We start from the raw sequence: 15,948 nt of genomic DNA, 5'->3' as shown, positions 1-15,948 counted from the left end.
CAGCACGGTCTTGAGGATGGTCCTTAAAAGGAGAAAATGTTCCTAAAAGCACCTTGAATTGTGTGAAGATGTTAATAAAGGCAGTGCTGTTATTATCTTTAATAGGCTTTATTTTTTTAGACTTTTTATGCTTATTACAATCAATGAACCTACATGGACATGTGATTAGCACCCAGAGTCCATAGTTTACACTAAAGTTCACTTTTGGTGGTGTGCATTCTGTGGGTTTGGACAAATGTATAATGACATGTGTCTACCATTAGAGTACCACAGGGAGTAGTTTCACTGTCCTAAAAATCCTCTGCACTTTGCTTCTTTATCCTCCTCTCCCTTCTCCCTAATCCCTGGCAATCACTCATCTTTTTCCAGTCTCACAGTCTCTCCTTTTCCAGAATGTCACACAGTTGAAACCATACAGTATCTAGCCTTTTCAGATCAGGGCTTTTATCTAATAATATGCACTTTAAAATTCCCCTATGTCTTTTTATGGCTCGATAGCTCTTTTCTTTGCAATGTTTAATATTTCATTGTATGGATATACCACAGTTTATTTATCCATTCACCCACTGAAAGACACCGTGCTGGCTTCCAAGTGTTAGCAATCACGAACAAAGCTGTTATAAACATCCGTGTGTAGGTTTTTGTATGGACTTAAGCTCTTTTACTCATTTAAGTAAATACTAAGGAGAATAACTGGTGGATCGTAAAAAGGCAATGCTATTATTAATTGCACTTTTCAAGCAAAGGCTCCTCCTCCTTAGCTCCCGGATCTTCTGCGGTCTGCCTCACGAGAGCTTCGGAGAGTCCAGTCCTGGTGCCACGGCTCTCTAGTTCTTAGGATCTGATCCACTTGACTTCTCAATATAACATTTAAAAAAAAAAAAAAACGGACTTAAGATCATTGTAGATTTACATGCAGTTGTAAGAAATCATTCAAGAAGATCCCTTCACCCTGTTTCTCTCAATGATAACATCATCTTGCATAACCATAATATATTATCGCAAGCAGGAAATTGACAGAGATATGGATGTACCAGTTTATTTAACCATTCACCCATTGAAGGACTTTTGGGTTGCTTCCAGCTTGAAACTATTACAAATAGAGCTGCTATGAAGGTTTTCGTAGAGGGTTTGTGTGTGTGTGTGTGTGTGTGTGTGAACATAAGTTTTCATTTCTCCGGGATAATGTCCAAGAGTGTGATTGCTGGGTCATATGGTGAGTGCATGTTTAGTTTTGTAAGAAACTGCCAGACTTTTGCAGAGTGGCTATGCCATTTATATTCCCATCAGCAATGTGTGAATGATCCAGTTTCTCCCCATCTTTGCCAGCAATTGGTGTTATCACTGGTTTTTATTTTAGCCATTCTAAAAGGTGATAGTGATAACTCATTTTAATTTTAATTTCCATTTTCCCAATGGCTAACGATGCTAAACATTTTTTCCTCTGCTTATTTGCTTTCTGCATATCTTCTCTAGTGAAACGTCTGTTCATGTCCTTGCCCATTTTCTAATTGGGTTGTTTAGGGGTTTTTTTTTATTATTATTATTGAGTCTTGAGAGTTCTTTATATATTCTAGATATAAGTCCTTTGTCGGATATACATTTTGCAAGTATTTTCTTACAGGCATACCTTGTCTTTCCATTCTTCTTACAGGGAAAAGTTTTTAATTTTGAGGATTTTATTAATTTTTCCTTTTACAGATTATGCTTCTGACATCAAGTCTAAAAAGCTCTTTGTCTAGCCCTAGGTCCCTATGATCTTCTCCTTTTTCTTTCCTAGAAGGTTTTTTGTTTTGTTTTGTTTTTTACATTTTAAATTTAAGCCCATTTCCATTATGAGTGATTTTTTTTTTGTGTAAACATGTATGAGATGTGATAATGAGTAAGAGTAACAATAATGAGTCCTGATGTGTAAGGTTTAGGTGGAAGTTGGAGGTTTTGGTCTTGGTTTTGGTATTTTTGCTTGTGGACAGCAAGTGCTCCAGCACCATTTTTTGAAGCCATCCTTCCTCCATTGAACTGCTTTTGCTCCTTTGTCAAAACCCAGTTTAATGTATTTGTGTGGGCATTCAGTTGACTTTTGTCTTGCCTATTTTTTTTTTCTTTTTAGAAACTCCTTGCCTGGCAGAAATGCAAATGGCTGCACATATCTGAAGTCTCAGAGACTCTAAATAGGTAGGTGGTCATTGCTCCAAACTCTCACCCAGTGCCATGCCACATCAGGGGTGTGGCAAATGGCATCCAAACTTAAGGCACCAAACAATGAAGATGGTTTAGGGAAGGGGAAGTATCAATCAGCAACTTAATTTGATTTTACAAAAATGGATACTAGGAGGATAGGTCTCTTTCCAAGAAGGTGGCAAAATGTGAGTCAATTCCAATTTTCCCTTCCCTACAGTCTTCCCCAAAGGCTTCCAAGGGCTGTGAGGGACGCAGTGAAATCACATGGGTGTGAGACAAAGCCATTCCCAGCCAGCAGTAACAGGATGGATGCATCTTTTATAGAGGGTCTTACGACCCAATGAGACAAGTGCTTTAACTTTAAGGAGGCGAAATTTATCAATTTTTCCTTTTACGATCATGCTTTTGGTGTCAGGTCTAGAAACTCATATGGTCCAAGGTCCCTTATTTACTTTCTGATATGCTTTCCTTATTCTTTCTGATTCTCTTGCAAAGTGTCAGGATTCAATCTGTTTTTGAGAAGCTCACCTGGAGCTGGAGGAAGTTCATTCTGAGCCAAGATCCCATAGATCTTCTCTTCTGCTGGTCTGTGCTCTCTTTCTCATCCCACCACTGAGTCGTCCCCCTGCCTTTCAGGAACCATTTCACCCTATAGCCCCACAGGGTGGGGAAGGTGGAGGGAAGGCAACCGTTATAACCGGAAGCTTGGAGAGGCCAGGCCCCTTTAGAACAGAGCAGATTCCCTTTGCACTGCAGGCACAAAGCTGGGAATCACAGCTCAAGATCTTTTTTTAATGTCAGAATGTAAAAACTTAGAACAAATTTCTCAAAAAGCAGGATATTGGCTCCTCACAATTCCCTACTTAGGCTGGCTTTCTGAACCACCTTAAAGAAAGGCAGAGCTTCCATCTGTGTGCTTCAGAATCTCCTAGAAACAAAGGCTATTCAAGACATTGCACTTGGAGCAGCTTCTCAGGTCCCAAGAGCATATCTTTCTGACTCTTCCTGGACCCAGAACAGCAGAAATGCCCAGCAACCAGGGTTCTTGGGGCAAAAGCTTCAAGAACGTAACAGACCGAAAGGAACTCATGCCAAAGCCATCAGCCCTTTTGACCCCCAGCCTTTCCCAGATGTGTTCAAGAAGAACATCCCAGGGTGAACTCTTGTCTCAAAGCAATCTCCTCTTGTCATTCACAAGACAAATGAAGATGGCAGTCATAATTAGATTGTTACTAACACACCACAGTTAATAAGTGGCACAAATAACCATGTAAATGTCAAGCTGTGAATCTGAAACTTGACAGGACCTTTCAAATCCAACCAGAGCTTGGCACCAAAAAGCATTCTCTGAATTTGCACATAATCTGCTTTTTGCAGCTCTTTTGAGAAGGAGCTATTTACCCAGTAAGCATGTTATTCTCCACCGGAGATTATAGTCATTCCAAGTCAATGAACTGCATTCCAAAGAAAACAGGAGGAACTTAACAATACAAGGTTTTAAGGTTTGGGAGTGAGATAGAGAAGACATGAAGGGGTCGTGTAAGTCATGGTTACTAATACATTGACATTGTTCTAGATCTCTGAACAGCAGACAATACTAAGTCATTTGATTTAAAAAAAAAAAATTCCATGTTGTTGCTAGGCTTTTCCCATGGACAGTTTGGTAGAGGCTGTCCTGGCCAATGAATTGCAGGGTTGTCACTACACTGGAAGGTATCACTCAGTGCTTCCTCCTGGGGCTGTTGTTCACCTGTAACCAGAGGGTCCCCACAGTGCCTTTCAAGCCCTTTATGGTTAAGGATTCCCCCAAGACGTCCCCTTCTTGATTTTAATTTTTTTTTTAATTTTTTTTTAATTTTTATTTATTTACGATAGTCACACAGAGAGAGAGAGAGAGGCAGAGACACAGGCAGAGGGAGAAGCAGGCCCCATGCACCAGGAGCCTGACGTGGGATTTGATCCTGGGTCTCCAGGATCGCGCCCTGGGCCAAAGGCAGGCGCCAAACCGCTGCGCCACCCAGGGATCCCTTGATTTTAATTTTTTTTAATTGAGGTAAGTTCATATAACACAAAACCAACCCCTTTAAAGTACACCATTTAGTGATTCACAATATTTTGCAACCATCACTTCTATCTGGTTGTGAAACACATTCATGGCCATAAAAGAAAACCCTTCCATTAAGCAACTACCCCCCATTCTTCCCAACAACACCTGCCCCCAGCCCCTGGCAACCACTAATCTGCTTTCTACCCCCATAGAAGTATTCCAGACATTTCATATAAATGGAATCATACAATATGCAACCTTTTCTGTCTGGCTTGTTTCACTCAACATGTTTTTAAAAGTTTCTCTGTGATATAAGAGGTACCAGTACTTCAATCTTTGTTATGGTGGAGTAATATTCCACTGTATGGATCAACCCATTCTGTTTATCCATTTGCCAGCTGATGGACACTTGGGTCATTTCCACCTTTTAGCTATTGCGAATAGTGCTGTTATAAATATTCACAGGCACGTTTTTGTTTGAAAACATTTTCAACTCTTTGGGGCATATACCTAGATGTGGAATAGTTGAGTCACATGGTTTAACATTTTGAAGAACCACTAAACTGCTTTCTGTCTTTTTGCTTTTGAATGAAGTTATGCCTGCATTAAAACTGTCTTTTTTATTATTTCTGAGGTTTGGAAGAAGGGAGAGGAGGCTTGCTGGTGGCTCACTTGGCTATCCTGATGCCAGAAGTCCATCATTAAATTAATCTTCTGTATAATTCCAAATGGCTCTCTTCAAGGCCTGTCTTCTACACACTCACTCTCTCTTTGCCCCCAGTGAGAACTGGGGGTGAATGATCATGGGGAAAAGAGGAGGAGGTACCAAACTAATGAGGCAGTGGTCTCCAAAGAAAAGTACACACACCTCAGGGGTGCACCAGAGCATCATCCACTGGGATACATCGCAAGAAGCCATTAGAACTTCTACTTCTATTTATTTTTACCTAAAAGCAAGAAAAAAAAGAGTTTTACTAATCATTATGGGTTGAATGATGTTGCTCCCAGAAAAGATAGGTTAGAGTCCTAACCCCGAACACCTCAGAACACGATCTTATTTGAAGACAGGGTCTTTACAGAGCTCATCAGGTTAAGATGAAGTTATTAAGGTTGGTCTTAATTCTTCTTACACAAAGGAGAAATTTGGACACACACACACACTGCCATGTGAAGATGAAGACACATCAGGGTTATGTGCCTACAAGCCAAGGAACACCAAAAGACTGCTGGCAACCGCCAGAAGCCAGGAGAGAGGCTAGGAACAGATGCTCCTTTACATCCTTCAGGAAGAACCAACCCTACTGACACCTTCATCTCAAACTTCCAGCCTCCGAAATTGTGACACAGTAAACTTCTATTGTTCAAGCCACTCAATTCGCGGTGCTTTGTGACAGCAACTCTAGCAAGCTAATGTTCTAATATTTAATATCAAGGTGGGCATAGGTCCCTGACTTTAGTCCCTCACATGCAGGATCTGACGCCTCCTGATGGAGGAGCTAGCTCCTGGGCAGAACGAGACTAGGAACACTTTGTCTGCATCCAGTGAAGTGGATTTGTGACTTCGATCATCTCATTGTGAGGGAATCGATTCTCACAAACTGAATGAATAGTTTTAGGATTACTACCAAAAAAAAACCTGACTGGAAATACTGTTGAGGCTGCATGGACAGGGAACAAAGGGTCAAGCAGAGCTGACTTGTCCCCTACAGGTGGACCCCCCCTCACCCATGGCACCATAAAAACCCTGGGAAGTTGATCAGAACTGACAGGAAGCTGGTCAAAAATGACTCTGAATCAACAAGAAGGCTACTTTAATTGTGTATTTATATCCCTTTTTGTCAACAAGAACTCCTAAATCTAGATTCATATTACGCCTTAAGGTAATAACTCATGGTAATACAAAGCCACCGCAAGTAACAACACTTAAAACCGTGTTTATGTCATCTTGTTCCTTCTTTTAACCTCAATTTTATGTGTTTTATAATCTACAGAGTGCGTGGCTTATAAGTAAACATACAGAGAATATGTACCTCCCCTCCAACTTTTTACTAAACGGGGACATAATCAGAAAAGTTTGGAAACTGTTGACTTAGGGCAAGGGCTGCAGATAGACATAGGACAACACCCACACCCAGACCAGAGGTGCTGGAGCCCCAATATCTGACCCTGAGGCAGAAACAGATGCAGTGGAGACATCAGAGGTGTTCTGAACCAGGACATGCCCCAGGGATAAAGTGGTCTAGTTCCCCAGATCAGGGAAGGACTCTGTGTACTTGGCAGGAGGACTGACACTGCCTGCCAGGAAGGGACACACAATGGTCAGAACCAGAGAGGACTTCCCCATGTGCACAGGCGCGCCACACAGCCATATTGACCCACGCACATAAGAGGAGGGAGCCAGTTCTCAACTCTGCAAAGCCACGAAGCTTTCCACCTGGAAAAGAACTTGTCAGGATGGCTTCCCCCTACCTGTTGCAGTGAAGGGGAAAAATCCTCAGAGAGCAGAAAGTGACCTTTTAATGCATTTCAAGGTCAGTGAGGAGACACACATTCTTGAGAAGTATGGGCCTCCTGAGCTCAGCAAATCTCAGCAAATTAACATTGAAGAGCAGGACGTTTCAGCACCCACAGTTGAGTGCGTGTGTCAGGAGGTGGCTGGTGGGGGACAGTCTACGCTTTTCCAGAATCCAGAGCCTTCCTTTCTTTCCCCAACTTCCTAATCTGAAGCCCCCCACGTTCCTCTAACTCAAAGGCAGAATTAGGTGGGAAAGAGCCAGCAAAGCAAGAAGCTCTTTGGAGCAAAGAGGTTAGGGCAAGGTTGTCAGGCAAAAAAAATGGAGAGAGATTTCAGGAAGGGATAAAATTATGGGACTTGGGAGTAACAGGAGAATGTGTGAGAAGTAAGGGATGGGTCACAAATGAAGTCCCTGGAGATGCTCAGGAGGTATGAGCCCACTCCCCACACAACACTCCTTCGTGTACACAGGGATGAATCAGCTGCATGAGAAGCATGACACCCAAGTTCTTGGACACCGCACGCTTAGGTATGTGATAGCGTCAGCCTGAAGTCGAGAGCAGATGGAACCTTATTCATCGTGCTGTGTCTAGGTTTACCTGGCAGAGGAAGGGAGAGCCCATCTTCTCCAACAGTGGTTTAAGGAAATTTCAGTACTAAGGAGGGTTAGCCAAAGGGTATCACCCTTGCCAACCACCCAACCAACCCACTAGTAGGGTAGACTGTCCTGACCATTTTATCCCTGGCCAAGTTAAAATACAGAGTCAGACTTCAGAGCAGTTCTCAGTGGCCCCCTATAATTTTAGGACCTTTCTGTGGAGAGTGGAATATTCACAGTGGCCCGTGTCCCTGGAAACTACACCTCCTTCTCCAGCATGCTCTGGGTCTTCCCTACGTGGCTGCCTGATTCTGCTGTTGGATGAGATGTTCTCATCCAGGTGGGCTTTCACCGCTTGGACAGCCACCCATCAGCCCGACTACACTTGGGGTCAACTCAACCTTACCCCTGGAGAGGAACCACAGCTGCTTCTGGAACAGATCCCCCTGGACCACAAGACGCTGATGGCCAGCGAGCAGGAAGGGCTAGGCTCCCATGAGGCCAAGGTGGATAGAAAAGTACCCAGGTGAGAAGCTGCCCTCATGTCTCAGCCATTCCTAAAAGATCAAGTGCTTAGCTTTGCTCTGGCAAATCTGTAGATATTCCACTCAGATGACCTTTCCCAACCCCTCGCGCTCCCCAGCCATGTCTGAGTTGGGGAGAGTGACAATGGCATCTGCTGCTGCCATGACCACTGATAAAAGCTTTGCTCTGGCAGCTTCTCCTTTGCCCTTAGGTCAGCATCCTTTCTGGAGGGGCCTCAGGAGCCTCAGATGCACCTGGTTCCTCCTGGTGCTTTCATGGCCAGCCCCGGACAGAGCAGCTCCCAGAGATGGGACACTGGGGCTCATGTACCTGGCTTCTCCTTGAGACCCAGCCTTGTCTGGGTTGATTTTGAAGGAAATATTTACACTAAAGGGCTGAAGCTGAGAGATTTCACCACCTCTTATCTCTTGTAGTTTAGAAAAACAACCAACATTTCATTGACAAGTGACCCCGTGGCGCCTGTGTTCGTGGCTCGTTTCTCTGGGGAGCCTCCTCTTCCCAGAGCCCTGTCTCGGTTTACATAGCTCTGCTCACTTCCTCTCAGACTCCCAGGGGAAAGCAAGATTCTCATGGATATGCCCCGTCTCTGGTAAGGCTCCCTGAGTACTGTGAGTGCTCGAAACTTGAGTCTGGCCTTGCTCCATGTTCCATCTATGTGATGGCGGCTCCGGAACCTAGACCTCCAGCCAAACATCTTAGGCCTCGCAGCTTTGAGGAGCCCTGGAGAGTCTGCACCCACCCCGGCCCCAGCACCCCAGACAGTCATACAGTGCCTCAGCTCAGCTTGTTCACACCTGTCGCTACCCCTACATAGGCTCTTCTATCCACTGCCCCCCTCCCCAGCTGCCCATGCACTCCCCAGAAGACAGCAAGGCAAACCCCACCAGCGTGCCTCTTTCAGGCCGTGACAAAGTTGGTAGGCCCCAGCACTCACCCTTCAAGGAACCAAGCATAACTCTAGTGTGGGAATCTCTGTACACATGCGCCCTCCTCCTCATACCCTCTGCCACCTTCCTTCCACTCAGTCTGCCACCCTATACTCTGCACCCTATACATTTCTTCATGTGTTCCCTCCAACTCTTGGCTTAACTTGGGGATTCTCAACTGGAGCCACACATTAGAATCCCTTGAGGGGTCTTCTTTCTTTCTATCTTTGGGGGAGGGGGATCTTATTTTATTTTATTATTTAAATTCAAGTTAGTTAACATGCAGGGTATTATTAGTTTCAGAGGTAGAATCCAGTGATTCATCGGTTGCATAAACACCCAGTGCTCATCCCATCAAGGGCCTTCCTTAATGCCCATCACCCAGTCACCCCATCTCCCCACTCACCTTCCCTCAAGCCACCCTCAGTTTGTTTCCTGGAGTTCAGCATTGCTTATGGATGCCTCCCCCCCGTTTCTCTTATTTTATTTTCCCTTCCCTTTCCCTATGTTCATCTGTTTTGTTTCTTAAATTCTACATATAAGTGAAATCTATATGGTGTTTGTCTGTCTCTGACTAATTTTGCTTAGCATAATACCCTCTAGTTCTGCCCATGTTGCAAATGGCAAGATTTCATTCTTTTTGATGACTCAGTAATATTCCATCATATATATATATATATATATATATATATATATATATATATAGACCACTTCTACTTTATCCATTCATCTGTTGATGGACATCTGGGCACTTTCCATAGTTTGGCTATTGTGGATATTGCTGCTATAAACATTGGGGTGCAGGTGCCCCTTCGAATCACTATGTTTGTATTCTGCAGATAAATACCTAGTAGTGCAATTGCTGGGTTGCAGGGTAGTTCTATTTTTAACTCTTTGAGGAATTTGCATTCTGTTTTCCGGAGTGGCTGTGCCAGTTTGCATTCCCACCAACAGTGTAAGAGAGTAAGAAGGTTCTCCTTTCTCCGCATCCTCTCCAACATCTGTTGTTTCCTGAGTTGTTAATTTTAACCATTGTGACAGGTGTGAGGTGGTATCTCATTGTGGTTTCACTTTGTTGGGGGATTCTATTTTTAAGTAATCTCTACATCCAATGTGGGGTTCGAACTTAGAGCACCAATATCAAGAGTCACAGGCTCTATCAACTAAGCCAACCAGGTGCCCCTCCCTTGAGGAGATTTCTAAAGGATACTGCTACCCAAATAGGCCTGATTACCTAAATTTGGGAGGCCCAGGGTAAAATGAAATCACAGGGCTTCCTGTTCAGAAGTTATTAAGAATTTCAAGATTGCATTAAACTAAGCATGGGCTCTTCTGAATGCTGGGCCTAGTGGGACTTGTGCCTATGAAGGCAGCCCTAGGCCCAGGCACTTTCCCTAAACATTCAGATTTAATTAGCCTGGATGGGGCCCTGGAATCTGCATTTTAAAGGCTTCCTAGGAAGTGCTAAGGTGACTAAGCTGGCTGCTGCTGGCTGACCCAGAGAGAGATACTTTATCTACTTTCCAAATGGAAACTGTTTATTCTTATCTCTTGACCTTGGGACTAGGAGTTGGGCTCACATCTTCCTTGCTCTGCATTGTCACTTCCAGAACATTTCTTTCATGATTTTACAAATTCCTGCTCAACCGAGGCTAAGGTCATTCAGGTCTTTTCCTTGCCTTAGTCTAGGTCATTTCTGCACTTTGTTTGGTACATTTCTTCATCCAACCAATATTTAGCAAATGATTCACAACTTTCTCTACCCCCATTCATGTTGCTGCTTCAGAATCCTGACAGTTGGCCCAGCCTCAATCCTAGCCTCTTGGCTTCTTGTCCTCTCATCTCCAGTAACCTCCTCCTTCCTCTTCCTCAGCTCCCATTCCCATGCTCTTCTGGATTTGACTGACATTAGAGGCTCTTCCACCTCTGAATCTCAAACCCAAGTGCTCCCGCTCTCTGTAGCCTCATATCCTAACTTTCCCCTCAATTCCATAATCCTACTACATATGTTACTCAACTCCACTGGCGTCTTTTGATCAATGACCTCTCCAGATATTCCTTGTCCATTGTTTCCACTCTCTTCAGGTTCCATTCTATCTTGCTTAGATTCAATGGTCTACTCGTTTAATTACTCTTTTCCAAATACTATGTATTCTCTTATTCCTCTGTCCTCACATCCCACCCATCTAGCAAAATTCCAACCCTGGATGAACATGAGCATCCATCTTCTCCACCTGCCCCCCACCCCCAGCCAGCAGAGTGCTGCTGGAGGCAAATCCCACAGATGCATGGACCACCTTGGATTCTACTACACTGAAAAAAGAGAATGAACTGCCTAACATGCATTGCTGAGTTTGCACCCAACTCTCTGTCCTGCTGAGGGCCAGTTCCTCTGCAGATGCTCCCTGCCTCCCCTGCTTCCCATCTACCCTGGAACTGTTTGTAGGTATTATTTTCCTGTTCCTTCCATCTCTTCTCTGTTCTGGGTCCTTCCCATCTGTAGGTAAGTACCCTGGATTCTGCAGTTTTTAAAAGGAAAAAAATAAAAAAAGAAAGGAAAGGTAAGATGAGGTAAGGTAAGGAGAGGAGAGAAGAAAACAAGAGAAACAAAAGAAGTCCCTTCCTCTCTTCCCAGCTCCTACCCTCTTGCTTTTTCCTTCATGGCCACGCTTTCTGAGCACGTTTTCTCTCTCTCACCCTGCTTACTCCTCACTCCCTCCCCCTGGCTCTCATCTCACCACTTCAATGAAACAATGCTTGATAAAACCACCAATTACTTCCATTTTAAACAGAATGGCTATGTTGGGCCTCTTCTTCCTTGACTTCTCAGCATCACTGGAATTGGAATTCTTTCCTTCCCGAAATATATTCTTTCACTGCCTCTTCTCCACCATTTTTCTTTCGTAGTTCTCTGGCTTTCCCTTTTCAGTCCCCTTAAGGGTTCTTCCTCCTGTATATAACTACTATACTTCTTTAAGGCTCCATTCTAGGCTCTTTTTCTCCCTCTACTCTCTATTCCTGGATAATTTCATCTATTCTCATTATTGCAAATATCATGTAAATGCTGATTCATTTTATCTGCAGAGATATGAAATATAAGTCCATTTCTCTCACATTACATAAGCATCCTGAGCTGAAATGGTAATGCTATGGTTTGGGGGCATCTAGGCTCCTTCCGTCCGGTTCCTCTGCCACTCTCAATGCATTCATCTGCATAGTCCCAGATAACCCCATGCCTATATTCCAGGCTTCAGGAGGAGGTAAAGTAGCAGGGAGCAGACAAGTCCCTTCTTTAAGGACACTACCCAGAAATTGCAGGCATCACTTCTGCAAACATCCCGTCAACCATAACTTCAATAGCCGGCCACACCTAGCTCCAAAGAAAACTGGGAACTGTAGGCTTTATTTTGGGTGGTCGCATGCCCCCTTACATTTCTTTTGGCGTGGAAAAAGGGAAAACCAATACTTAGAGAAAAACCAGTAGAATTGGCCACAGGCATCAGCTGGATTTGCCAATTCTTTATTTTGTCAAATAAGGACATTTCTAAAAAAACTATCACCTAGTGCCATCACTTCAAAAAAGAAAGGACATTTTAAATACCAAAATTGGAGAAGACATAATCTCAAAATAGAGAACAGTCTTTTAAATTAAATGAATTTAGATTTATGGAAGACAGCACTGTATCATCCTCATTGTTCTCATTTCCCTTGAAACTGGCACAAGCATCCATCTCCTGGCCTGAACTGGAAGCCATGACTGAGGCATGGCTGTTAGAGCATCATCAGTCTCATCTTTATTTCTCTACACTACCCTGATTTAGGGGGATGACTATGATAGCTGCCACCTGGTAGTACTACAGAAATCCAAGCCTCCACCACCTCAAGTCCCTTCGCATTTCTAAATGCCCCAGGGCAGCTCACATTCACTGCTGTAGCTGCAGGACCTAATCCCATTACAGGATCTCACAATACATCGGGGGTCTCCAATAAGCATGGCCATATACATCACTGCTGCCATCACACCCCAAGAGGGACTTTCCCCACCAGAGACAACAACATCTCCCTTTGGCCAATCTTGAAAAGCCCCTACTTTTTCTAACAGTGGTCCCTCTTTCTCCCCCACATCCCTTCCATGTAGAACACGTCCAGGAGACCAGCCCAGAAGACCCTAATGGATGCTGAGCAGGGTCTCATCTACCAACAGCCACATCTACCACAGAAAGACTCAATGGTTTGTCTTGGTTTCCCTTAAGGTAAGTCCCTCCCTAGACCTCTGCTCTTCTCTACAGTCAAGAGAGTCATCCCACGCTCAGACCCCTCAACATTTCTCTAGAAGCCTCACAGGTAGGCATTCAGATTAGGTCATGGAATAGAAGTGAAGCTAAAGGGTTGAGAACTGCCCTCCTGGCTCAGGGCAGTTAAAAAGGGGTGTTCTGTACCCCCTTCCTGTTCCTCCATTTGCAGGGTATCCTTGGGGCATTGGGGCAGGCTTTCAGCTGTGTTGTTGGAAAGGAAGCCTTGGGTGAGTTAGTTTTTTGACTTCTCTTCTTCTCTTGTATTCTGCCTTTCAAAAATGAAATGTTTCAGTTTCACATAGGATTCTTCACTGCATGTTCCAGAATCCTAAAAACTAAGATTTTGCTGTTGTTGTTTTTTCAAGAATCCCCCCTTCTTTTCATGCAGACATTGCTGGATTAGAATCCTAAAGTTTCAGTGCTAGAGAGGGCTTGGGGATCATAAGATCCTACAGCTTCATTTTATGGGTAAGAAAAGTGAGTGGCAGAGAGGTGAAAGGACTGCCCGAGGTTACACAATAGCCAGTCCCAAGGTCCAGGTCCCTCAATTCTGCACCCTTAGCTGGACACGGGGGCAGGAAGCACCTGACCTGCGAAACTGGAGCATCACCTTGAAGGAGGAGATGCTGAGTCCTGGCATGTCCTAGACAGCTTCCCCTCTGCCCTGCACTTCATGATGGCTGCTTGCCCTCTGTGCCACATGAAGCTGATAAACAGAGGAAATTCTCACGGGAGGGCTCTTCAAGATCTGTTAAGAAAAGTTTCTCTTGTTTACAGCAGAGTGCATCCTAAGATGCAATGCCAACAGGGTTTGCTTCTTTGTTTATTTTAACCAAGAAGGGAAATTAGTGGCAAAAGAATATTTTGATAATGAATGGAAAGTTAGTCATGACATTTTTGAGGGGGGAAAATATAAATAAACTTTTTTTTTTTAAATGGAGCTGTCTCAACAGATGATAGAGGGGATTCATGGGTTTCAGCCAGTTTGAAGAGATGCTCGGGGTGCCTGCAGTGCCTGCTGTGGGTTTCTGCTTCCCCCATGCACACAGTAGAAACCTTTGGGGCAGGGGGAGTGAGGTGTGTGTGCAGATGCGTGTGTATATGTCTGTGTGTGATCTCCTAAAGCAATCGTTGTTAATAGAAAGGTTTTTAAATATTTGCAAAAGGATCTCAGAACTTTACAGAACACAACGGTATCTATTTCAAAACAACCTGGGAGTATTTGGTGTCGGCTTGGGCCTGGTAAATTTCCACTGTGGCCAACGCTCCACAGCATTCTCTTTCCAGCCCAACTCACTTCAAGTGGCATGATTTGATTAAGCATTTCTTCACTTTTAATTGCATGCCAAGGCCCCAGGGCATCATTTGTTGGGTGGCCCTGAGTGGGCTGGAGTGGGGGTGGAAAGACATGTCAATCTAGAAAGGTTTGTGCCTGACTTGTTCTCCCATGTAATTTTGTCCTGTACCTGGCAAGCCTTCCCATTATTATGAACTGGCCTGTCTTGCCTGACAGTGGTTTTCAACGGTTCGTGGTGAGGAGCACCCAGGGGAGAGCCTGCTCCCCGGGAGTTCCTGACTTGACTAAAGGGTGGGAGAGCATCACACTGCACTTGGCTGATCTCCACTCACCACCTGGGAAATTATACCCTGAACTGCCCACTCACAAACTCTATTACCACAGCATTTTAGAAAAAGGGTTGGTTAACACTATCAAAAAAAAAAAAAAAAAAAAGATCTTAACCTCCGAGCACAGTCTACGCCTTTGTAAAATGAGGTAATGCTACAACCTCATGGGGTTGAGGTGGGTGTTAGAAATATTGTAGATCAAGTCCTGGAACATAGTGAAACTCTGCAAATCATATTTATAGACGGCACCCTGGACTGTCACAGTATCTATTATTCCCATCCTCCCTCTGAAAAGTATGCCCATGTGTTCAGACATCTGCCCCACTCCCGTGTAGCTGTGAGCCCAGGGCTGGGCCTCCTCAGGAAGCGGCCCTCCATTCTCAGTGGCCAGTGATTTCCTCATGATGACCTTGCAACACACTGGTGGCCAGTAAGACATGAACAGAACCTGCAGCTGGGGGTACAGTAAAGCAGGATGGGAGGGTCCTCTCCCCTGAGGGAAAGCCATAGGAAAAATGTCCCCCATTCCTCAAGATGCTATTTCTCAGGTTGATGCTGCCATCTTGAAAACAGCTGGAGGATGAAGCCAATTTCCAAGGATGACAAGGCATACAGAAGGAAAGAAACTGGGTCCTGGAGAATAATACCATCCATGTTGCCAACCGGATACACTCAATGTGACTGGTTTTCTTCAAGTCTTCTCCAGCTGGAAATCTTTGCCCCTCCACTAGTGAGCTGCCCCTCCCACTAGTGAGCCGCTCCCCAGCCAATGAGCCATCTCTCCCAATAATAAGTCACTTCCTAACTAGTGTGTGACTCTCCCAACTAGTGAGCCATCCCCCTCTACTAGTGAGCCATCCCTCCCACCAATGAGTTACCCGTCCACTAGTGAGCCATCCCCTGAGGGGATAAGTCACCTCCACTACTGAGCCATCCACCCCGTAGTGAGCCTCTCCCTCACCCCCCACCCCCCCGCCACCGTAGTGAGTTGGAACCAACTAACAAGCAGTGATTCATCCTTCCTCACAAACAGGAACCTGAGGGGAAGACATCCACTTGTTGGAAGGGTCTTCTGGACTTTCATAGAAGAGTGGGAGCCAGGAGAATAGAAATAAAGAAGCTAGCAGAGGTGGAAGCACTGGTTCACCAGAGGAGAAAGTGAACAAAATTTCATCTCAGAGAAGATTTGCAAATGAATAATGCCACTGTGCGTT

General features: G+C 44.6%; 1 protein-coding gene across 1 annotated transcript in view; it reads right to left on the bottom strand.

Moving 5' to 3' along the window:
• Positions 1-117: 117 nt before the first annotated feature.
• The window catches only part of LOC129502016 (uncharacterized), a 29,883-nt gene continuing 14,052 nt past the window's right edge, over positions 118-15,948 (bottom strand). Inside the window, exons 4-5 of the mRNA XM_055313365.1 lie at positions 2,710-2,830; positions 118-854 (exon numbers count right to left, since the gene is read on the bottom strand). Of these exons, the coding sequence (XP_055169340.1) occupies positions 828-854; positions 2,710-2,830 (148 nt within the window). The 3' untranslated portion in view covers positions 118-827. The remainder of the gene's footprint in view (positions 855-2,709; positions 2,831-15,948) is intronic.

Source organism: Nyctereutes procyonoides, unplaced genomic scaffold, assembly GCF_905146905.1.
Source record: "Nyctereutes procyonoides isolate TBG_1078 unplaced genomic scaffold, NYPRO_anot_genome, whole genome shotgun sequence".
NCBI classification, from domain to species: Eukaryota; Metazoa; Chordata; class Mammalia; order Carnivora; family Canidae; genus Nyctereutes; species Nyctereutes procyonoides.
This window is presented reverse-complemented; position numbering and strand designations above follow the sequence as displayed.